Genomic DNA, 23,052 nt, shown 5'->3' on the forward strand with positions numbered 1-23,052 from the left:
GCAGGGCAATCCCCCTCTTCAGCCACCCCCTCCCCAGTCTCTCTGCAATCTCTGGTTCCCGGGGGTCTGGTGGCAGCACGTGGGAGGATGGCCTGGATGTTGGGGTGCCAGGCTGTGGGAGCCTGCAAGCCAGAGCAGCGGGACACGGAGGGAGACAGGGAGCCGGGAGCCCCCCTGACCGGTCGCCATCCCCACCAGCCCCGCCCCCTCCCAAGCGAGCGGAGGAGACAGGCGTTGTCCGTGGGTCAGCAAACCTGGGAAGGGGGGACACGTTAAAAGGCAGGTTCCTGGGCTCCCGGCAGACCGAATGGGTCTGCACTGGTATCGGGAAGGGGACTGAAATCAGTACCGTAGCTGTGTCCTTGGCAAAATCACGATGGACAGGATGGGGCGGCAGTGCGTGGGGAAAGGGCTGCATTCGTGAACCTCAACCACAGCTGTGCATTAAAGTCACATGGGGACCTAAAGCCACCCTGACGCCTGCACCCTCCCCACATGCATAAAGCAGAAACTCTGAGGGGTGGGACTCAGGCATGGGTGTTTAAAAAAAAATTCTCCTCGAGTAATTCTAGTACAGAGCCCGGGCTGAACCCCCCACCGCAGGCCAGTACGGCCCGTCTCCTGGGGACGTTGCGGAGCCTCGGTTTCACCATCTCTAAAATGGGAGCCATGGTGCCTGTCTGTCTAAGGCTGTTTCGTGGCTTCATCACTGAGATCAGATGCTGGGCAGAGCGCAGACAACGTCCACTGTCACACTTCACCCCATGACTCCCTCCCGCCTCCACCCAGGGGTTAATGGCACTGAGAGCTGAGAATTTCTCTGACCTCGGGCTCCCAGGCGCAGGCAAGGTGTGGCAGGGAAAATACAGCTGCCTTGGGAGTACCTATTCCCAGCCGCGGTGGCGGAAGTTCCAAGCCAGGAAAGGATTTACTATTTGTTTCCAAAAATACAGCCAGGGCCCTGTCACAAGGAGTGAGAACTCCGGCGTGTTCCGCTCACATCAACAAACCCGTGGGCTTTTCCACTTAAAAAGCAAATGAACTTCATGGCAAATCGAGACCTGGGCCACCTCCATCACCCTCAGGGCTCTCGCCCAGGCCCACTGACGCAGCGACAGGAGCTGTCTCCTTGTCTCCACGCTCCATTAGTGAGCAAGCCATCCGTCCCTCAGGGGAAGGGAAGGGTGCTGCTTACCCAGGGCTCCACGGACCCACATCAGGGTGCAGGGGGTTCGGGCCCTTGGAGTGCCCCCAGATGTCCCCCGACATGATGCTCCAGGCCTCCCCTTCTGGTCCTGGGACTGAGCCCAGCCTGAGGGTCCAGCTCTGCCCTCTAATCTCACAGGGTCTGAAGTCACTAAACAGCCCCCAGTGGCCCAGCATGGGCAGGTGCCTGGGGCAGGTGGAGATGTGGGGCTGCCTCCGGTCCCAGGGAGGAGTCCTGTGAGGCCAAAGACCAAAGGCTGAGCACCCCAGAACAGCACCCCACAAGGCCCCAGCAAGGGAAGCGGGCACCCTAATCCGATGCCCCAGGAGGCCTGGCTTAGTGAAGCACAGGCTTGGTTTCCATAAATACCCGGGCCTGTGATGTCACCACCCCGCGCACACTGTCACAGCCTCTGCCGCTGGCGTTGGGCCCAGCAGACAGGTGTTCTGCCACTGGCCCATGGGACACCTGGGTGGCCCGGGGGGTGCTGACGCCCCCTGCTCACAGCGGCAGGCTGGGCCTTCACCTGTCCGTGGAGGACACAGCATCCTGCCCCCACCCCAGCCTTCCTGTCAACCTCCCATCAGACATGGCTGAAGGGCCGGTCATGGGAGAGCTGAGCAGGAGACTTTTCCAAATGGACACACCAAACACCAATAGGGTAGCAGCAGGTCTGGGGGCCCTGTGCATAGATGTGGGGGGCTACCTGCCCTCAGAGAAACGGAATTTCACAGCCCGATGGAGAGCTGCTGACTAACAGCCTTTTCCTCATCGTCACACCAACAAAAACATCCACTGCAGGGGACAAACGCTGGCATCTCTGCCGTCCAGCTCCCTCAGCAAGCCACCTGCACGGCAACCCACCTTCCCCCCCCAGCCCCCGCTCCAGCTCCTCGCTCGGCAAGGGCCCCTCTGGCCTCTGGCCTCGAGTGCCAGGCATGATAAGCCTGCACGTATACTCACAAGTAGCGTCTTCTGCACGCCATCCTGTCTGGGGGCAGCTTCCCCTCCTCTCCCTCTCCGGCTGGGAAGGCTCGGTGGGTAGAGGCGCAGCAGGGCGCTCCGGCGAGAAGTGGAAGGGAATAAAATTAAACCGAGGGGCCGGTCACATTCCCGGGGGTGGCGGGCTCCTCCAAGGAGCCTGGGGCAGGCTCAGCGGGAGGCAGGAGCAGGCTCCGGAGAGCCAGGAGCCTTTGAGGATGTCGAGTCACCACAGCGGCCGCGCCGGGAGCGGGCGCGGGCCTCGCTGCTACCTGGGACCACCTCGGGCTTCTCCCCCCCGGCACATCCGGGACGGCGGGGCGCGGGGGGAGGGGAGGGCGGGGGCAGTCCGCACGGGCTCGCTCTCGCAGCATCCGGAGGAGGGGCCGGCGCAGAGGCTCCCCCCGCGCCAAAGGAGCAACGTAGTGCGGCCGCGCTGGACCAATCGCGAGGCTCCCGTCGCCGTGGCAACCGCAGCATCAGGCGCGGCCGCCCCGCGGCGCCCTCGCTGCAAAGTCACCCAGCAGGCGGAGAGCGGCCTCGCGGTGGCCGGCACTCGAAACCTGGAAGTCTGTTGCTAAAATGCACGCGCTGCCCCGGAGCCCACTATGACGTTGCTTTCCAGAGTGGCTTCTCTGTCTCTGGCACAGAGACGCAAGAGCCACGGAACGCGTGGGGCTGGCACCCTGGAGCCAGGCCGACCGATTGGCTCTGCCTCCCAAAGGCCCTGAGACTCTGGGCAAGCCGCCTCTTTTCTGGGAGCCTTGATTCATGCTACTGTAGAATGGGATCATAACAGCTACGTCACAGGGTTCCAGGAGGGCTTCCCACACAGCAGCCGCACAGCTGGGTGGCAGCAGTTGTCATCTGTGCTGGCCACGTCCTGGGGGCTAGGGAGAACTTCTGGTCTAGCTGTGGTGTCCACTCATTCATTCACCCACTCACTCACACATTCAGCCAACATCCAGAGCCCCTGCCACATGCCAGGCACTGCTTTTGGACTGAATAAGGCAAAGGACCTGCCCTCATTCATTCACTAGAATGCCCTGCTTGCATTCTAGGGGGAAATAGGAAATCAACGGATACAGCATTTTGCATGGTAGTAAGGATCAGGGTAAAAATAAAGCAGAAGGTGATGGGGGGACCCGGAGGAGAGTGGGGGAGGGGGGAGGGAGGGAAGACGCCTGTATCAGCAGAGGGGCGGTCAGGGAGCGTACATGTGGGCTGAGACCTGAATGATGGCAGATGGATGGGGAGGAGCCTTCCAGGCAGAGGGAACACCTAGTGTCCAGGTCCTGAAGGGGAAATGAGCTTAGTGTCTGAGTAACACCGAGGCCGGTGTGGCTGGAGTCTGGGAGCCACAGGGAGGTGATGGTGGGACAGCCCCCATCCATCCTCTCCTCCCACATTCACTTTCAACTGATCAGAGCCTACTTCTTCATCGGTAAATCAGGAACTCCAAACCTCTTGTTGTATATTTGTGTATATACATACACACACATCTATAAAATACATAAAATTTTTATATGCATTATAAATCCTCACAGCAACCTCCGTGAGATATAAGATTTTCCAGGAGCGGAAACTAAAGCCAGGGCTTCAGCAGCTGGTCCAGGCTCACACAGCGGGGTGGCCGCCAGGGTAGTCTGGCTCCAGAGTCTTGGCTCTGAAGCACCTGCAAGACTGCCTGTGGGATGAGTCCACAGGAGAGCGGGTGTGGACACCCCTGCCCCCGGCTGGCGGCTCAGAGAGCCGGCCCCTCCTTCCCACCCTCTCTGGGCTCTTTGCTCTCTGCTTTCATTGTGTCTCTAATTTCACTTGTACATTTGGCTCTTGTATTTTCTGAGCGATCAGCCCGGGCCCGTGTAGGACAGTCACTATCCACCCCTCAAAGTGCGTGCTGTGCAGCCCTGGTGCCGGAGCTGCCATCTCTTCTCCTGAAATTCCATTTTGTCATCTTTTAGTGACTCCTCCTGCCCGGGTTTCCTGTTTCACTCAGAGCACTGGCCAGAAAGTCTTGTGTGTCTAAGATAGGGCGAACACGTATCTCTATGTGCCTTTTCTCTAGATTTAGAGGGCGCCCTCACGGATTTTGTGTTGCCTTCTGTTTGTGAATTAGTCATCACTACAGAAGAATCTTCCTGGTACGATTTTTCACCTTAGAAATGAATAAAGTTTATTGACTACCCTTTGGGAAAAAAAAAACCATCCCCACCTGGTCCATGCCTGTCCAGCCCCAGCCGGTCCACCTGCCACCTCCAAGCTCTCAGCCTCACCCCGGCCCCACACGCACCCTGCCTGCTCCCACCAGCCTGCATTTTATCCAGCCCTGACCTTCCTGTTTCAATGGCCCCTTGGCCCTGGCCGGTGAGGAGCAGGGCCACCCAGCCCGCTGTGTGCAGTGGGGCATGGGGTCCCTCTGCCCACCTGAGGCTTCAGGCTGAGGCAGGAGGTGGGGGCTCCAGAGCACAGCAGTGTACATAGTGTAGAAACACTAACAGACGTGGGGAGGCTGGTCCCTCTGTGCAGCCAGGGCCTCTGTGGGCTGGGGCTCCTGCCGCGCTGGAGTGCAGACAGGGTGCGGGGGGCAGCAAGCTTCTGACTGCTGGGGGTGGGGCTCAGACAAAACCCACCGAGATTAGGGGAAGGAGGGCTGCTGCATCCTTTAGTTTTGTTCCTTCCTCTTTGGTGGAGGAAATGGAACTCAGAGAGGGTAAGTGACTTGCCTGGAGTTGCACAGCAGTGAGTGGCAGAGGTGGGGCTGGGACCAGTTCTACTGGCCGCCAGAGCTGAGGCTGTCTGGGCCCCAGGGCGGCAAAATGCTTCCCGAAGTGCATCTCTGAGCTGTCTCCCTACAGCACGGCTCCCCCACCTGAGAAGAACACCATCGGAGAAGTGGGCTGAAGAAGCTGCAGGGCCGCCCACCTCTCTCCTCCCCGGAGTCGCACAAGACTTTAATAACAATGCAAAATTAACAACTACAACCACAAGGGTTTCAACCAGGCTGCTCTTGTTTCAGCTCTGGTGTTCAGGGACCCCTCAGAGGCCCCAGCGAAGCCGGTTAATCCCCACCCCACTCAGAGAGGGCGCGCCTCCGCACACGGCGGGGCCAGACGAAGCCACGTCTCTGTGACTCGTGGGCCTGGCCCAGCATCTCCCCCACGACCTCCTCAAAGTGGGAATTATCTTATCAGGTCCATTTTCCAGAAGAGGAAACCGAGGCTCAGAGCCGGGAAGTGGGCGGACCTGGTGGCAGAGGCGGCCCCAGCATCCCTTTCCTGGGTCCCCTCTCTCGGTCCACGGGGTCTCCCTGGGGGGCCACGACACCCACCCACGTACCCGCTGCTTCTTGGCACCCCCTCCTCACAAACTTAAGTGCATGTTTCCTGTCTAGCACTCTGTTACCTCACAACAGGGCGAACGGGGAGGACCGCAGCCATTCAGACACGAACACCGAGGGTGCGGGTGTTTGTTTACCAGGCGTCTGCGTCAGCGCTGGGTCGCTGGATGGGTACCCCGATGGGGTCGGGGCAAGGGAGTCTCCAAAGATTGTGGAGCGGGGATTCCAGCTCTAGCCTCTGACTGGAGAACCCGCAGGCCTGTCCTTTCAGGAAGTGGCGAAGGTCACCCTGGAGGGGCTTGGCACAGCCCTATGCTTCGGCTTTGCCTGCACTGTCACTGTCAGGGGGTGCGTTTGTTAGCCCACTTTCCAGACGTGAAGCCTGAGGCCCACAGGGTCCAAGGGCACACGGCCAGGAAGTGACGCTGCAGAACTTTGCACTGGGTGCTGGGTGGGCCTTTCCCAGCTGTAACCAGATGCCTGAAGTGGGGAGTGGGGATTGGGGGGCTCACCCCCCAGGCCTGGGGCTGGGGCACAGCGGCCACCATCATTGGTACAGCCCCTCACCCCAGCAGTCACTGCCTCTCTGGGTCACTCTGGGTCATTCACTCCCTGCACCCACCTCGTCGCTGTGGACCCCTGGAAGCCACCCAGACTGGAAGGAGAAAGCAGGGGCCAAAGGTGGCGGGGCAACGTTTCACACCCAAGACTCCCCGCCTCCACTGGAAAATTCCGCCCAGTGGCTGACAGGCACATTCACGCAGGGCGCATCTAACTCCGCTACCTGCGGTCGACTGCCCCCATCCGTCCCAGCGCGAAAGGCGAGCAGCAGGACTTGGTGATGGGAGGACGGGCAGGACTGGACACAGTCAACAGACGCCCAGGCCACGGGACCTTCCAGGCTGGGCTGGGGTCCCAGCATCCTCCCCAGGGTGGGACAGAGCCCGCTCCTGCCCCCCGGGCACAGGCGGTTCTAACCGTGGAAATGCAACACCATCAGCCTTCTGACTCCTCAAACCTCAGAACCACAAATCCTTTGAAGCCAGGAATTTTTTTTCCCCTTCTTGCTTAAGCTTGACATTTTAAAGAAACGAAATCTTAATTGTGCAAATAACATGAAAATCTCTCCTCCTTAAAATCAAGGCCCCTCGACCACCTCCCTAACTCTCATGCCCTTGCCCGCGTCTGCAGAGGCACCTGCCGTCATCTGTTCAGACATCCCTTCCAGAAGGCTTTCCACACACTTGGCTACACGGACACACCCACGGAAGGAAAAAGGACCATGCAGGCCCTAAAAGATGGCATCATATTAAGTCATGGAATGTGTCAAAGTTTAAATGCACCAAAAGGAATATAGACGAATGCAGTGAGCCCCGCGTCTCCCCCACCCACTCCGAGCCCCGGGACGCGATGAGCCTGATGGAAGCCTTGTTCTCTCCCCTCCGCGGCACCCCTCGTGCCCCCTCCATGAGTCCTCCCTTGTGTTTCCCTGTGGAGGGAGGGACCCGCAAACAGCAGGAGCACTGGGGCTTTCAGACTTCACGTCACTCTCCACGACTCCCTTTCCCCACACCCCAGCCTCGACGTTGCACTGCAGACGCTGACACATGGAATCCCTGATCCACAGGCTGTCCTGTGCGGAGTTTCCGGATCCCAGGAGTGGTCTCGGCTTTCTGGGAGGGGCCTCGCAGGCTGTGACCAGCCCTCCCTGTCCCCGCGCCCCCTGCTCCCCACGGCAGGGAGCCGAGGGAGGGGGCAGGGAGCCACAGACATCATCTCTGGAATCGCGTGTGGGCTTCTGGGGGTGCAGCACACCCCTCTGCAGTGCACCAACCCCCGCACCCTGTCCCTGTCCTGGCAGAGGAGACCAGACCCCGATCCCAGGACGGCTGAGCAGGGGTCCCTGCAATGCAACAACTGCTGCTTCCTGGAGTCACTCTGGAATGAAGCCGCAGGGCTGGCTGAGGGCCCCGGGCTCCCGTCGTGCCAGGCTTGCAAAGCACCGCCCAGTCCACGGAGCTGGACAAGGCCTCGGAGGAGTGGGGGAGTCGGTGCCCCCAGACGCACCCGCAGTACTTGGGCTGTGCCAGCGGGAGGGAGGCGGTGGGGAGACGGATGCAGCTGCAGGTGCCGGCTTCTGCAGGACTGGGACTCTGCGTCCCACTTGCCAGAGGGCGAGACTGAGCGGTGAGAGGGGCCCCATGAGATGGAGGATGGGCAAGAACGGGCAGGTGGGGCGTCACTGGCCATCCCTAGGCTGGCGTGGGAGGGACCAGCCAGACTTGGGTCAGAGATGCCGGGTCCCAGTGTGCCTGAGGGCTGTGGCCCCTCAAGGGTCACAAGGGGTCGGGTTCATGAGGCAGGGTCACCACCTGTCTTGGTCATCACGGCTTCCTCCAGGGCACTGATGGGGCCTGGCACACAGCAGGTGCCTAATACATGTTCACCGACAGAAAGGCTTCATGAATGACCCCCAGGCACACTCCCTGCCTCACCCTCAGCTGGATCAGAGGGAACACGGGTACCACATGGAGTCTCATCACTTCCGCAGGCCTCACCCCTGGCTGGTTTGGGATAAATCCCGCCCCAGACAGAGATTCTTCCGACAGTCTAAACCCGCGCTGGGTAATCACTCACGCCTCCAGCTAATAATGGGTCTTGTGATTATAGTTTATTTGCTGTGATTTTAGTTAAGGGACCGGATGGAATACTTGCACCTGGAAAGTTCCCCAGCTGTTTCAGGGAGCTCCCAACTTTGCTGCTCTTGGGAGAAAAGGCTTTTGGTGCAGAGAGAGCCCCCAGAGTGCAGGCAGGAGGCCTTGAGGCAAGCCCTTCACCTTTCTCGGCCTCGGTCTCCTCATCTGTAAAATGGGATGATAGCACCTGCCTTGCAGGCACGGAGGCCAAGGGCCGGTCCCAAACTTCCGTCACCACAATGACCAGGCCACATGCTAGGACCCTCCCACCAGTATCCAAGTAGTGGCTTTCTTTAAGTACTTTTTTTAAAGTTGATTTTTGAAGGCATTTTAAAGGGAAACTTTCTTCCACTACCCTAAGTGGGAAACCAGGATCACCTGTCTTATTAAACATACGTGTGGGAAAGTGCCGTGAAGTTTACAACACTGATGGGTTTGTGTGTTCACTGTCCATCTCTCCCACTCAGTCATCAGTTCCCTCGTCTGTCCTCTAAACTGCTGAGCCCCCAGGGCTTAAGCCAGTGCCCGGCACATAGTAGGTGCTCACTCAGTGGGTGGCGAATGAACCCATGGCTGAGGTCTACCAGCCCGGGAACCAAAGAGCCCGACGGAGCTGGCCATCCACACATTTGTTCATTCTGCAGCTACTGAGTGAGTACCCACTGTGCCCTGGTGCCTGCTAGGTGCTGGGGGTTCAGTGAACGAGATGATTCACTCAGTTCCCCTCTCCCTTGGCGGCCCCTTCCCAGTCTCGGTGCCTGGCTCTCCTGGTTCCCTCACCCTCCGTCCACGCTCTCCCCCTGTGGCTCCATCCTCCAGCCAGCCCCCGGCTTTGTAAACCATCCACACACGGACGCGGCCCACGTTTGTTTCCAGCCTCCCCCCACCTGCTGGCTCCTGCCTCTAGGTTGTTTTTGCTCAGACGCCTGGTGGGGCGCTCCCCACCTGCCCCGATGCCCGCTCCTCCCGTGGTCTGTTCTCTCGGCAAAGGACCACCTCACCCTCCCACTTGCCTGCCTTTCCCTCACCCCCCCCCCGGCTCCCACTTCTTCCCACCCTGGTCCTGGCCACCCCCTCTGCTGGATGACAGTAGAAGCCTCCTTGCACCCCTGATTCTGGACTGGCTCTCGACGGACTATCTACAGACAGCAGCTGGGCCTTTGGCTAAAAGTGAGACGACGTCACTGTTCTGCTCAGCATCCTTTGGGGTGCCCGCTTCACTCAAAATAAAAGCCAAAATCTTTCAATGACCCACGAGGCTCTGCTTGACCCCTGGCCTCTCTCCTGCCCCCTCCCCCTTGCTCACTCTGCCCTGGGCACAACGGCCTTTTCTTTGCTCCAGCCTGCCAGGCCCTCTCCCGCCTCAGGGCCTTTGCATGTGCTGTGCTTTTTGCCCAGGGGGATATTCGGAATATTTGAGTATATATACTCAGAAACATCTCCAGCTACACTGAATATTAATTCCTTCCTTGCAGGTCTGGGGATGTCTGAGGGAGCCCGGGGGCGGGGTGGGGCAGCAGAGGTGTAGTGGGGCCACTCTGGGGGCTCAGGCAGTGGTCTGCAACTGCTGGTATGAACATACTTCAACATTTTAATGAGGGGACACGCAGAGGGGACCCCACACTCGGTGTCTGGGGTGGGCGCAGGGGAGATCTCCAGTTTGGACCCCCAGACCAGGAGGCCTACCTCCCCCCCAGTACTCAGCCGAGGACACGAACATGCAGAAGGGCTGAGACCGGCCCTGGCGTCCACGGTCCCCATGCTGCCTTGACCACGAGCCCTGGCCGAGACTGTCCCCTCTCACAACCTGGATTTCAATCCTGCAGTCTCTCCCCAAAGGGGTTTTTATATAAGATGCAGCCCAGCGGCTTGGCAGGGCGGGGAGCGGGGACCACAGCCCCATCAGCCCCAGCCAGTCCCCAGATGGGTTTCCTTAAAGGAGCTTCGGACATTTACACCCAGGGGCTTCTGACAACTAACTTGGATGGCTTGATACATTTACTATTTTTCACGTTGAATTCATTTTTTAAAGGAGTCTTTTTTTTTTTAAAAAAAGGAGGTGCTGGGGATTGAACCCAGGACCTCATGCCTGCTAAGCATGCGCTCTGTCACTGAGCTGTACCCCTCGCCCCCACATTTACTTTAAAAAATGTACTTTTATAATACATTTGCAGAATTCAAAAGCAAAAACTGTAAAAGGTTTGTAGTGAAGTCTGGTCCCCACCTGTGTCCCCAACTCCTCAGTTCTGTGACTGTCATCCTAAAAAGGCTTCTAGAAACTTCTTTGGTAGCCTTCTCGTGTAGGAGTTGGTTTTCGTTTCCCCAGACAAGCAAATATGGGGCCAAGAATCTGAAGAGACGTTTCTCCAAAGAAGATACACAAGTGGCCAAGAAGCACATGAAAAGACGCCCAGTATCACTGGTCTGTGGGGAAACTGGGCGCCTACTGCACACCCACAGGGCCAGAAACATAGTAACAAGTCCTGGGGAGGATGCGGAGAAGCGGGGACCCTCACACACGCTGGCGGGAAGGCAGACGGTGCAGCCACTTCCCCAGAACACTGGACATGGAGTCCCCCCGTGACCCAGCAACTCCACTCTAGACGTACGCCCACGAGCCCTGGAAACACATCCACACAAAGGCCTGTCCATGAATCTCACAGCCACGTTGTCCCTAAGAGCAGCCAAGTGGAAACAGCCCATATGTCCGTCGAAGGATGACGGACAGATGAAACGTGTCAGGCACACACCCAGCAGAGGAGTGAGGTGCCGGTGAACGCTAGCTACAACACGAATGAGCCCGAAGAACACAACGCGGGGTGGAAGGGGCCCGTCACAAGAGATCACGGACTCCACTTACAGGGAGCGCCCAGGAGCGGGGAGCCACAGAGACAGAAAGTGGATGAGATTTTACCTACAATGTGTTGGGGTTTTTTTTAGGTAAAATCTTTTTTTTTGAATTTTTAAAAAAATTGTGGCAAAATATACGTAACAAAATTTACCATTTTGACTATTTTTAAGTGTACAACTGAGTGGCATGAAGTTTATTCACATTGTTGTACAGCCATCACTACCACTCATATCCAGAAAAATCTTGTTTTTGTAATAAAGTTTTTTTAAATAAAGTTTTATTGGAACACAGTCAAAAAAATAAAAGGGATGAGAGCTTGCGGGGGGGGCTGGGGGAGGGGAGGGGAGGGTGATTGCTAGTAGGAACTTTGTCAGCTTTTCGGATGCTGAAAAGGCTCTAAAACTGGTGGTGCTGACGGTCACGGGACTCTGAGTGCGTTCAAAGCCAGTAAACTGCACACTTGAAACGCGTGACCTCTTTGCCATGTGAATTACATCTCCAGCTGTTAAAAAATAAGCAAATGCTGATGAGTAACACCTTCCCCCAGGTTTTCACCTGGCCAGCCCTGCTCAGCACTCAGGTCTCTTCTCAGAAGGGCGCCCCTGCCTGCCTCTGTCCCCTCCCCGGCTCCGTGCCGTCACACCCAAGTTATCGTCTTCGGAGCACTTGTCACTCTCTGAAACCATCTTTCTTATTCAAGACTCTGTGAGGACACAGGGTCCTGTCTGCTTTATTTACTGATGTAGCCTCAAGGCTCAGGACTGCGCCTGGCACAGGGCAGGCACTCAGACAGCATTTGATGAATGAATGAATGAACGAACCTGCTTCCTTGATGGATTAAGATGCTGGGCTCCTTCCTCGAGTGAGGGCTCCGCCTCCTTTGCGCCCAGCCTGCTGATCTTCCTCCTCCCCATCTCTTGGCCTCCCTGAGAATGCCCTCCTTTGCAGAAGCTGGGGCTGGTGCTGTGGAAGGTCCTGGAAGCCCAGTGTGGGATGGGTCCCTGATGCCCAGTGTCCCCTGGGCTGCAGCCTCATCCCTGCTGGCCTCTGACTCAGCCGCTCACCTCTCTGTTGATGCCCGGTGGTTCCCCAGGCTCCCTGCCAACCTCCCTCCAGATTCAGGCGAGCAGAGAGGTGCACATTTGGGAAGTCTGTAGGGAACTTCTTGAGAAAGCCACATCCTCTGTGTGGGCCGAGGCCATCTGGACCTCCTGCCAGGTCCTCTCTTTGGTCCAGGCTCTTGTATGGAAGGTGGACAGGCAGAAGGCAGTTTGGGTGGGGCCAGGGTGGACAGGGCCCAGAGGAACCAGAGCAGCCCAGCCGGGAGCAGGGCAGCTGGTGAGGGGCCCTGCAGCCAGTCCTGAGACCCAGAGGGCAGGGCCGAGACCAGGAGGAAGCCAAGTGCAGCTCCTTCTGATGTCAAGCTGATCTGTGCTGTGCAAGGTCCAGCGAGATTGCCTCAAAGGGGAGTGAGCTCCCTGTCCCTAGACATAAGTTAGCAAGGACCTAGCAGGGACAGAAGAAGGCCCCGGGAGCCCCTGCCATCCCTGAGGACCCCGGATCCCACGGATGTAACCATGAAGTTCTCAGCGAAGTTCTAGGGTTGGTCCAGCCCAACATCATGGGTGCAATACTCAGATATGCCAGCAGAGGGTGGCGCCTAGCTGCTACAAAGTCCTGGAAAGGGTTGCCCGCCCAGCCCAGAACCCTGGTACCCAAGGACATCCAGAAACGCCAACCCACTCGGCCCCCCGCCCCGCAAGCCTGCCCGTGGGCACCTGCCCCACACAGCCGGGCCGGGCCCTGTTCCCTGGCTGTGTGCCCTCTCCCCCCTCTGACGGCCCCAGTTCCCTCTGTCCTAGCAGCCTCGTGCGTAGACCAAGGACCACCAGCATGGTCACTGGCCAGGCCTCCCCAGCCCCAAAGCCACTCCTTCCCTCACTGAGTCCTCCGCCCCCCCGACCTCCGCTCAAGCTCCTGCCCCATCTGCAGGCTCCCACCTCTCTTTCCGGTCCTTCTGGTGGTCAGTACCTGGGTTGCTGCAGGCCTGCCCAGACAATAAATGGACCTGGCGATGAGCCGGTACTGCATCACCCCTCGGGGGCCCCGCCCAGGCCTAAGTCCCACAGGACCCTCCGCAGCCGCTCCGGGACCCCGGCGAAGCAGCTGAGCCTCACCCCAGTCTGCTGGCCCATCCCACCTGAGGCACTGAGCTCAGCAGTTACCAATTTCCACTTCTCATGTCTTTTCACTCAAAATGTTTTGGGGGCCTGTGTCCCATGTCCCGGTGAGGGACCTGTAGGCCAGCATGGTCCCTGCTCTTCCCAGACCCCTTGGGGTTCCCACGGTGTGGCCCCTAACCAGCACCATGGAAGGTGACTTTGTGAGAATGGCAGAGTCAGGTCCACCTGCCCTCCTGAACCAGACCTGGGGCAGGGCCAGCCTCAGGGCACACGCAGCCTTCCCGGGGGCAGTGATACGGATGCCGCCCACCAGACACACCATCTTCCACCCCGGGGAGGCGGCAGCACGGGCTTCGGGGGAGGACAGGCTGAAGGATATTTCAGAACCGTGCTCCCTGCTTATTGCGGCCAAGCCCACTTCCTGCTCAGTGATCATTGTTGACACCCCCGCCCCCCCCCCCCAGCCATCTGGGGCTTTTTCCGCCACTCCCAGGAGTTGGGCAGGCCCGGCGGGGACTGGCGGGGACGCTGAGGACGCAATCACCAGCCTTTTAGGAACTGGTGCTTGTGAACGAGGCGCAGACGTCTTCTCTCTGAGGATGCTGAGCGAGCCTTTCGGGCTGGCAATTTGCAGAGCACTCCAGATGCGGCAGGACAATGGGGTCTGATTGGCAGGGGGTGGGAGGGGCCAGCAGCAGCAGCTGCAGAGCTGGGGAAGTGGGGGGAGGGGCAGGGAAATCTGGGGTGTCCCGCAGGGGCATGGTTTCATTCGCACCCCCAAATAAAAGCGCTGAGCCAGCAGCACAGGAGAGAGGCTGGCGGGAGGCTGGGGTGAGCCCCAGGAAGGAGGCGGCAAGACTCCTGTGAGAACTCAGTTCACTCATTCACCCATCAGCTCCTTAGAAGGCACCGTGATGGAGCGGCAAGAGCTTGAACCCACGGTTTAAATTCTGGCTCCTCCACATTCGGGGGTCCCTCTGCCTCAGGACACATGCCTGTGAGCTGGCCTCGGGGCAAGGCAAAGGGAGGAGCCTCCAGGCGACGTGCCCAGCAGCACCCTGACTCTCAGGAGGTGAGGGCTGGACGCGCCCGGCTTTGTGGCCCGTCTTTTGCATCTCAGTTATTCTGACCTCAGCTGAGTCCCTACTGTCTACCAAAAGCAGACCCGGGAGGTGGGAGACAGACACAGACAAGACCCCGGGCAGGGCTCTGGCTCCCAGGGGAGCTCACAGTCCCAGAGGGTGGGAAGTGAGGGGCCGGCCTCCAAGCCATCCCAGGGCAGGGGCAAGTGTCAGGGGAGCCACTCACTCGTTTACTTACTCATTTCTCTACCTGTTCACCCAACAAAATGTATAACATCACTGCCCACTAGGCTGCGTTGGGCACAGGCCCTTCCCACAAGGAGTCATAAGAATCAAGTATTTTCACAGCACAGAAGATGAGACGCTGACGCAGCATCAGGAAGGCACCAAAAGAAGGTGCGTGAGAGGTGGGTTTTAAAGGATGCATAGGAGTTCCCTAGGGAGAGGTAATAACTAAAGAAAGCATCCTCCCAGAGAGGGAACAGCACGAGTGGAGCGGCCTCCTGGTCTTCTGAAAGACTCTCTTGGCAAAGGGAAACTCTTGGCTCAGGACCCAGAATACCGTCTTCATGTCCCCGGGAGGTCAGAAGCAAGCCCAGCTGCCCTCGGAACCACTTCTGAGGAGAGCTGTCATTTATTCAGCCCTAGCAGTTCACCTAAGGTGCCTCCCAGGCCTCGAGACAGGCAGCCTCCCTTCATCTTCTCAGACCTCTGAGAGGGGACCTCCTGGCTCCGGAGCAAACTGAGGCTCAGAGATGGAAGGAGATGTCCCCCCAGCCCTGCTGGCTGGGAGAAGAGCTGGGATTCTTGTCCAGGTCTGCCTGACCCTGGACTACGCTCTTCCTCTGTGGACGTGGCTCCAGTGCCCTCCGGTCACTAAGTCTTCCGCGTCCTCTGCATGGGGCCCGGGCTCTGCCTGGCTGTCCCCCGCGTGTCCCCCAGGACCTGCCCCGGGGGTCCTCACCCCGGCCACGCCCCCGGGCTGGTGTTAACCCTTCCAGATTTCACCCCGCCGCCCCGCCCTGGACTCAGCCTTTCCCTCTGTGAAACGAGCCAGACCCTCAGCCCTGCGGTTCCCAGCACCCCTGCCCCGCTCGCCGCACCCACAACTGCAAACCCTGACAAACCGTCTCTGGGCCTCTGAGGGCCTTTGATGTCTCCAGCCTCGCTTTCCTCTCCATTTTAATAAGCTGCTTGCAAAGCTGGTGACTGACGAGGAAGGACAGGGAGGGTGTGGGGCTGAGCATTTTTTCCCTTAGAATCGCTTCTGGCTGCACGCTAGCTTTAAGTTGATTGATAATGTGCAAGCCCCACATTAATTATCAGCCATTTGTCACCGGGGAAGGCTGGGGCCCAGGCCCGGTTTGCCACCTGTTTCTTCCCGGCCAGGGCCCAGGCATGGGGAGACGCCCGACGGCCCCGCACGGGCACGGAAGGCCCTGGACACTTGGAGCGCTGGCTAGCCTCAACCCTGGTCCCCAAGCACCGTGGGGCCTTCCGGAGGCTGAGCATCCCAGGGCAATGGTGCCCGACATCTGTCCTGCCCCAGATGCTCCTGGCCTCCCCTGACCTTGGTCTGGGCCTGAACAAGGTGAGGAGATCCCAGGAGACCCCACAAAATCTTTATTCATTGAGCAGATACCACGTGCAGCCACGTTTCTGGCACTGAGGGTGCAGTAGAGCGAGACCTGGATTTGAGGGAGACTGAGAACAATGTCTGCAGGGATGTCAGAAGGGGAGCAGGGCTCTGCAGAAAGGAAAGGCTGGTGCGATCGGGAGGCCAGGTGAAGGCCAGAGTCACCCCCTTAGATGGGGGGTGGGGGGAGGAGCCACAGAGCAATCTGGGGAAGAGCGTTCTTGGCAGAGGGAGCAGCAGTGCAAAGGCCCTGAGGTGGGAGCACGCCTGGTGTGTACAAGAGCAGTGAGGAGGTCGGCGTGTCGGGTGCAGGGGGAGTGATGGGGAGAGGAGGTCAGAGGTAACGGGGTGCAGGCCGTGGGAACCCCAGACGACTCTCAGGGAGGATGGTACGGACCCCTCGGCTTTGCACTGAGACACACAGTGGGGTGGCGAGGGCAGGAGGAGGCTGGTGCAAAGACCGCAGGCTGGGAGGCGGGGGCCCCTCCAGGCCCATGTCCCCGGCCCGCCCTAGCAGGTCTGCTCAGGGAAGGGGCCGCATCGATCTCCTGCCGCCCCCTCCGCCAGAGCTGTCTGCTTGCTCCGATACCATCGGCTTCCATTAAGGAGATCAATAGCTTCCACTGGTTTCCAATTTGCGTTTCCAGAAACTCATCTCTCAGACACCTTTTTAATTAACCCCCCTCCAACACACCCGAGGCATCAATAGATCAGCGGCCCCAGGCCGCGTCTGTGGACCACAGACCACAAGGCTCCGCAAGCCTCGGGGAGCGGCAGGTGTGCTTAAAGCTCATGGGTCGCTGTTCCTCCATCACTGGAGGGGCCAACCCCTCGTCTGGATGCTGTCCCCGCCTGTTCCCTGCCCCTCTCCACAGCCCTGGGGAAGGGACTGGGTCCTCTGTTACAGAGAGAGAGCCAAGGATCAGAGAGGCCAAGGCATTGCCCTAAGGTCCCCCAGCTGCTAGGGCCAGTGCAGCTTTAAGGGCAGGCAATTTGCAAAAGCTCTCTAAACACTGCCGCAGGACAGTGGGGGTCTGACTGGCAGGGGACCCGCTGGGGCCAGAAGCTGCAGCTTACGGGCAGGGAAAAACAGGGGGCGTGACCCTCAGGAGGGCCTGCCTCCTGCACCTTCGGGGCCTACCACCCCACGAGGGCAGGGCTTGTGCCTGTCTCCACCGCTGCTCCACCCTCGGTCCCTGGCACAGGCTCGGCGCTCAGTGAGCCCTTGCTACGTGTTAGTACTCGCCAACATTTGGAGCACTGCTTTGCACCGGTCACTGTTCTGAGAGCTCCTGTACATTATCTTACTTAATCTTCACAGCAGTCCCCCAGGTGGGCCCTGCTAGTATCTTCGCTGTACAGCTGAGAAAACTGAGGCCCAGAGACGTCAAATGACTTGCCCAAGGTCACACAGCCAGGGAGTGGCAGAGCTGAGCTTCGAACCCAGGCCGTCTGACTCTGCAGCTGTGGTTATTGGTCACTCCATTCTCCTTTCCCTGCCTGAAGGGCAGGGGCTGTGTCCTGTGCCCCGTGTAACTTCATGACATACAGCCTTTACAGAGATGTTTGTTGAGTGAATTAATGAGCGAAATCTGCCCTCTTGGCTTTCTTTGAAACCCAGCACAGCTGGCCAGTCTCTTGGGGCAGACCTGGAGTACCCCCAGCCAGGGATGGAGGGGAGGGAAGGGGCAAGTCCCCTGGGGGGCCCTGAGCTGACAGGCTCTCCGTGAGTGCAGCCTGCGGGCCATCACTAAGGACCCTCTGAGTCCACCCCGCCTCCCCTCACCAGCGCCTTATATTTGGGCCTACAAGTCTATAAAGCAGAATCAGAGCCATGATTTCATTTCTGAGTGGAGCCTTAAACCTCCCAGGAAGTCAGCGGATTGCGACCGACCCAACATCTGGGTGGGAACCACCCTCTGGGGCCAGACGGCAGCCATGGGCCCCCCCCCCTTCCTCCCCTCCCTCATCCCCACCTCAGTCCTGACCCAGTCTCAGGGGGCCACAGTTGCGGGGGCCGCACGGCCCCTCCCGTTCCTGCCTCACTTCGGCCTCCGCCACGCGCTGCCCCAGACGCGCTTACTGCCTCTCAGGGGTCACAACCTGGAATTCCTTCGTACACCCCTGCCCCCTAATACATCACTTCAGGTCTGCTTGAGAAGAGACGCCGACTACCGGCTCCGTGGCCCATTAAAGTCACCCAGCCGTGCAGAGTGAGCGGGAATGATGACAACAGGCAAAGACTCGGGTGGTTTTATGGAAAGGCTCAAGTCCTAATGACATGCCAACCAAAAGCACCGATGAACATGTAAAATGCCACACGGCTGGCAGACCCCTGCCGTTTCTCATCGCTTGTGCCTTCTTTTTTTTTTAATACATTTTTATTGAAGTACAGTCAGTTTACAATGTTGTGTCAGTTTCTGGTGTGCAGCACAGTGCTTCAGTCATGTAAGAACATACATACATTCATTTTCATATTCTTTTTCACCGTAAGTTACTATGAGATATGGAACACAGTTCCCTGTGCTTTACGGTACGAACTTGTTCATCTATTTTATACGTGTAATATATATTATACACAGTGCCTGTGCCTTTTTCAATGTGGAGAAGTCGTGGGGTGGCTCAGGTGAGACCAGGGACAGAGACCTGGGGCCACCGCATACCCTGCAGGTGTCTAAAGACAGTCATCCAGGAGCCGAAAGAAAGTCCCACCAGGTGGGTCAGAGCAGTGGGCAGAGAAAATTAAAGCTGGTTCCCACTTCTAACCCCGAGCTCCAGACCATTTAGAGACCACTCAGTTAAGTAAAAGCGCTGAACATCACCCGCAGGACCGACAGCCCCACGGCCACTACAATTCATCGCGTGCCTGCTGTGTGGCCAGCACGGTTAGATGCTTCCCACGGGTTTAACATTCCTGGCAACCAATTCAGGTAAGCGTTATCCCCACTTTACGCATAAAGAAATTAAATAGGCTCAGAGAAGTTAAGTCACTTGCCTAAGGTCACACAGCTGGTGAAAGGTGCTTTGCTCAGCGCCGTGCAGGGGCCCCAGTCCAGCAGCTGGTACAATGTCTGCTGCTGTCACAGTGGACTGACTTGCCAGGACTTCCACTCATGGTCTAGGACCGACCTGCTGCTGACTGCTGGGCCTCAGGGAACCCTGGGCCGCTGGGTGTGACGCTCCAGGTAAGCCCCAGTGGGCAGGGACACGGTGATGGAGTCCTGGCCTCGCTGCCAGCTGGGCTCAGAACCTGGCTGGTGAGACGCATTGAGACCCACCCTCCACCCCGACCACGCCCCGCGCCAGCCGGGCCGCCGTGGCCCTGAGCACAGCACCCCCGACCGTCCACCCAGTGAAGGGGACCAGCCCTTCTTGCGGCTTCTAATACCTTGGGGTCTTTTACATCTAGAAATCTAGAAAATTACAGAGAAGCACAAAAGAAACAAACGTCACCCAGAAGCCTGCGGCCTGGATCAACGTCCCTGCCTTTTTGTGACTTCCCTCCTAGTCATTTTTTCGAGCTGTTTATTTTTACCTGCCTGACATCCTGCTGAAGGTTTGCGTTTTGCCTTCACTGTTCATGTGACCAGAACTCCACGAGCACCCCTCCACCCCATTTCCTTAAAACCCTGATATTTAACGACTCTCTTGTCCCCACAAGCCTGTCCTCTGCGTGCGGCTGCCACACCGACTACGAGGCGAAGCCGCTGTCCTCAGAGGTCAGCCTCACTGCTGCCCTTCCGCGGCCATAAAGCAAGGCGGCGAGGCATTCCCTTGTTTTTATCTTGAGGGGCTCCTTCAGGGGCACCTCGAGAGGCAAGCCTACGGGTCTGGGGTCCGGGAGTTGAACGCCGCCCCACCCTCCTGGCTCCGCTGCCCAGGCTGCGGCTGAGTGTGGTCGCGTGATGCTTCCCAGCCGCGCACCCGGCTCCCCTCTCGAGGGAATTACCTCGTTCCCTCGTGAGCCAGTCTCGGTGGGAACCCCCCTCTGCAGCTCAGGGTGGAGGATGACCCTTCTGGAATCCCGAGCTGCACGTACGCTGCCCTGGAGCCGTCCCTGCACGTGCAGCCTTGCTCACTCCTTAGGCAGCCAGAGCTTACAGACACCACAGGGATTCAAACAGGGCAGGTCGCGGAGAGAGAACCATCTCCCTGCGATGGAATCTGTACGAATCTCACAAATCCCACAGTGGCCTGTAGACTCACAGCCCCTCTGCCGGGGACCCCAGTCACTACCCCCCAGTCGGGAGATGCTTTGAAGGTAAATACGAGCAACAGTGGACAGGAGGTGGGCGGGGAGGGTGTGGCATCCTCCAAGCTCAGGGGTCACACAGCCAACGTGTCCCTCTGGGGCTCTGACCTCAGATGCAGACCTCCAGACAGCAACCACGCATGGTCATGTCCGGAGCATGTGCTGTAGTGGGGTCACGGACAGGGTCCTCAGTGCACGGGCTCCGTGGCCAGTGCTCAGACTTCCGAGGGGACCACCACCCCGGGAGGGGCAGGGGCAGCTGGCAGCAGCAGCTTCCTCTCTCTCCCCCCTCCCTCCTTTTAAGGCAGAATAAAAACAAACACCAGCGCATCTGGACGGTGGGCGTGCGGATGTGCAGGGATCGCCCGCACCGCCCGGGTCACCAAGGCAGCAGCGCTGTGCCTCAGTCTCCTCACCCAAAAACCCCGTACCCACCCCAAGGTACAGGGTTAGCAGGGTCCGAGGAGTTTTTGTTTATTAAGTGCTTAGAACGGCTCCGGGCACAAAGGAAGCGTTACACACACACAGGCTTATTTTTATTTTCCCTGGGTTTGGAATATTTTGTAATCTACAAACCCCATACAGCTGCAGCTGAGTGGTTCCAACAGGTTGTCCGCACAAGCCTGGCCGCCAGTCCCAGCCCCCGCCCCACCAAGCGGCCCTGGCTCTGACTTCTGCGGGCCTGATTCTGCGTCCACCCCCCGCTCCGGGTGGGCATCCTCCCTACCCTGACCTCCTCTCTAATTCTCTCTGGCTTGATTTTAGCCAAAGTTGGTTTCTGTCTCTTGAACACAAAAACCTGGCCTGGTGCCGCATCACAGGCACGTTCTGGGCTGCCTGTGCCCCTGACACTAATGCAGAGGGAGCCTGTGAGATTTACGCTGGGTGGGGCGGGACACCAATCAGAGAGACGATGCAAATGAACCCGTCTTAAAGAGCTTACCGGGGAACAGCCGGCCCAGCAGTAAGCGATGATGAGGGCTGCGGGGGATCACTGTGCCCAGCTGTCACCCCACAAGAAGAACCATAGAGGGGCTGGAGGAGAATGAAGGAGAGTCCAGGAAGCAGGTGGGAAGCCACAGGGAACACGGGAGCCGCCGTGATGCCGACCCCCTGCCTGCACAGCAGGGCTGGAGACCTCACTCCCTGCAGCCAGGGCTTGCGGGGTCCTGACCAGGGCCTTCCAGCCCCTGCGGTGCCCTCCCCAGCACACACTCGGGTCGCACGCGCGCTTCCTGGATGCTGAGGGCAGCCTGCCCCTTTGCCCCCCCCCCACTTTTTCACCATGGCAGCGCCCGCGGGACCCCCAGCCCCGCCCAGCCCCGTAGCGCTGCTCTGGGCTTGTTCCCGGAGGACTGCCCACACCCTGTGCCTCCAGAATTGTCAAGGATGTGCATAAGCACCTATCTCCCCCGTAAGAAAACTCTGCTTAAGACAGCTGAGGGTTATGGACTGAAGGTTCACGTCCCCAGATTCACACGCTGAAGCCCTGGTCCCCAGGCGGTGGCGCGCGGAGGTGGGCCTTTGGAGGCGATGAGGTTAGACCAGGCCGTGAGGGTGGAGCCTCGCGCTGGGGCTAGTGTCCTCAGGAGGAAAACAGAGATCAGGTGCCGGACAGCTTCCTTTCCCTGCGTCCTCCCGCAGAAGGGGACGTGTGCAAGCCAGAAAGAGAGCCCTCACCAGACGCCGGTGGACCAGCTGGCACCTTCATCGGGACACCCGCCCTCCACGCCCGGGAGAAACAAACTTCGTCGCTGAAGCCGCCCAGTCCGTGGGATTTTGTCGCAGCAGCCGGAGCTGACAGCACACCGAGTGATCTTGCATTTTGCAATGTTCCCCGGCCTGTGCGCTGGGTCGCCTCCCCGTCGCCACCGCGGCCCGGCCCCTCCACCCACCTCACTACACCCGCCCTGCCTGTGCACCCGCTGTGCCCCTTGCCCGGACGCCCTGCCTTCCGTCTGTCTGCCAGCTGGACCCTCCAGGCAGAGCTGAACCGCCACCCCTCCTCTGGTGTCTTTCCTGGCATCTCCCAGTGCCCCCAGTGCACAGTTTGTGGCTGGCTTCCTCCTGGGCCCCCAGCACTTGGAACGGCGCTCATCAGTGCAACACAGAGCACCCCCCGGGGCCCCCAGGGAGCAGCACCGACAGGCCGGGGGCGCACACGGCCCACCAGCCGGCCCCACTCTCTGCGAGCTGGTGACCTGGGCCATTCCTGAACTTCTTTGTGTCCGTCTGAAAAGTGAGTCTGTTGGGACTGCTAATGCCTGTAAAGAGGCCTAGCCCAGTACCCAGCACACAGCACTCAGCACACAGTACCCTGCACACAGTACCCAGCACACAGTACCCTGCACACGTCTTCAAGTGCTATGTAGGTGCCGGTGATCAGTCTCAGTGGAGGGACAGGAAACAGACAAGTAGACCGATGTGCAGAAAGCTCTGCCCCCTCCCTGAGAGCTATGAAGGGAACAGTCTGTGTAGGGAGATCAGGGCGGGCTTCCCCGAGGATGTGACACTTGAGTGGAGGTGGCCTGGCCACCTCTGAGCACCTACCATGGCACACACACAGCCTCATAGGCGGAATCCAGCCTGCGCAGGTCGGCCGGCGCACCAGCAGCAGAGCGTGGGCTGGCGGGCAACGGCTGCCTGTGCTGCTCGGGGTGGGGGGCTGCGGGCTGGGAGACTCCCACCACCCCTGTCCCCACATCCCTCTCCCCAGCTCGCTGCCAAGGCCTGGCCTCAGGGCCGTGGCCTGGCGCACAGTAGGCACCGGGGAGGCAGAGGAGGCCTGAGGGCCTTTTGGGGAGCAGAAGTCCCCCACCCTGCA

At 59.1% G+C, this 23,052-nt stretch overlaps 1 protein-coding gene across 3 annotated transcripts in view; it reads right to left on the minus strand.

Moving 5' to 3' along the window:
• The window catches only part of IQSEC1 (IQ motif and Sec7 domain ArfGEF 1), a 284,665-nt gene that overhangs the window by 140,634 nt on the left and 120,979 nt on the right, over window positions 1-23,052 (minus strand). The window contains exon 1 of one of the 3 annotated variants that reach the window (XM_064496178.1): window positions 2,171-2,455. The exons of the other annotated variants lie outside the window; for them this stretch is intronic. Coding sequence (XP_064352248.1) covers window positions 2,171-2,193 — 23 coding nt within the window. The 5' untranslated portion in view covers window positions 2,194-2,455. Of the gene's footprint in view, window positions 1-2,170; window positions 2,456-23,052 lie in introns of those variants that run through there. 3 annotated transcript variants of the gene reach the window in all.

This window comes from Camelus dromedarius, chromosome 17 (assembly GCF_036321535.1).
Source record: "Camelus dromedarius isolate mCamDro1 chromosome 17, mCamDro1.pat, whole genome shotgun sequence".
NCBI lineage: Eukaryota > Metazoa > Chordata > Mammalia > Artiodactyla > Camelidae > Camelus > Camelus dromedarius.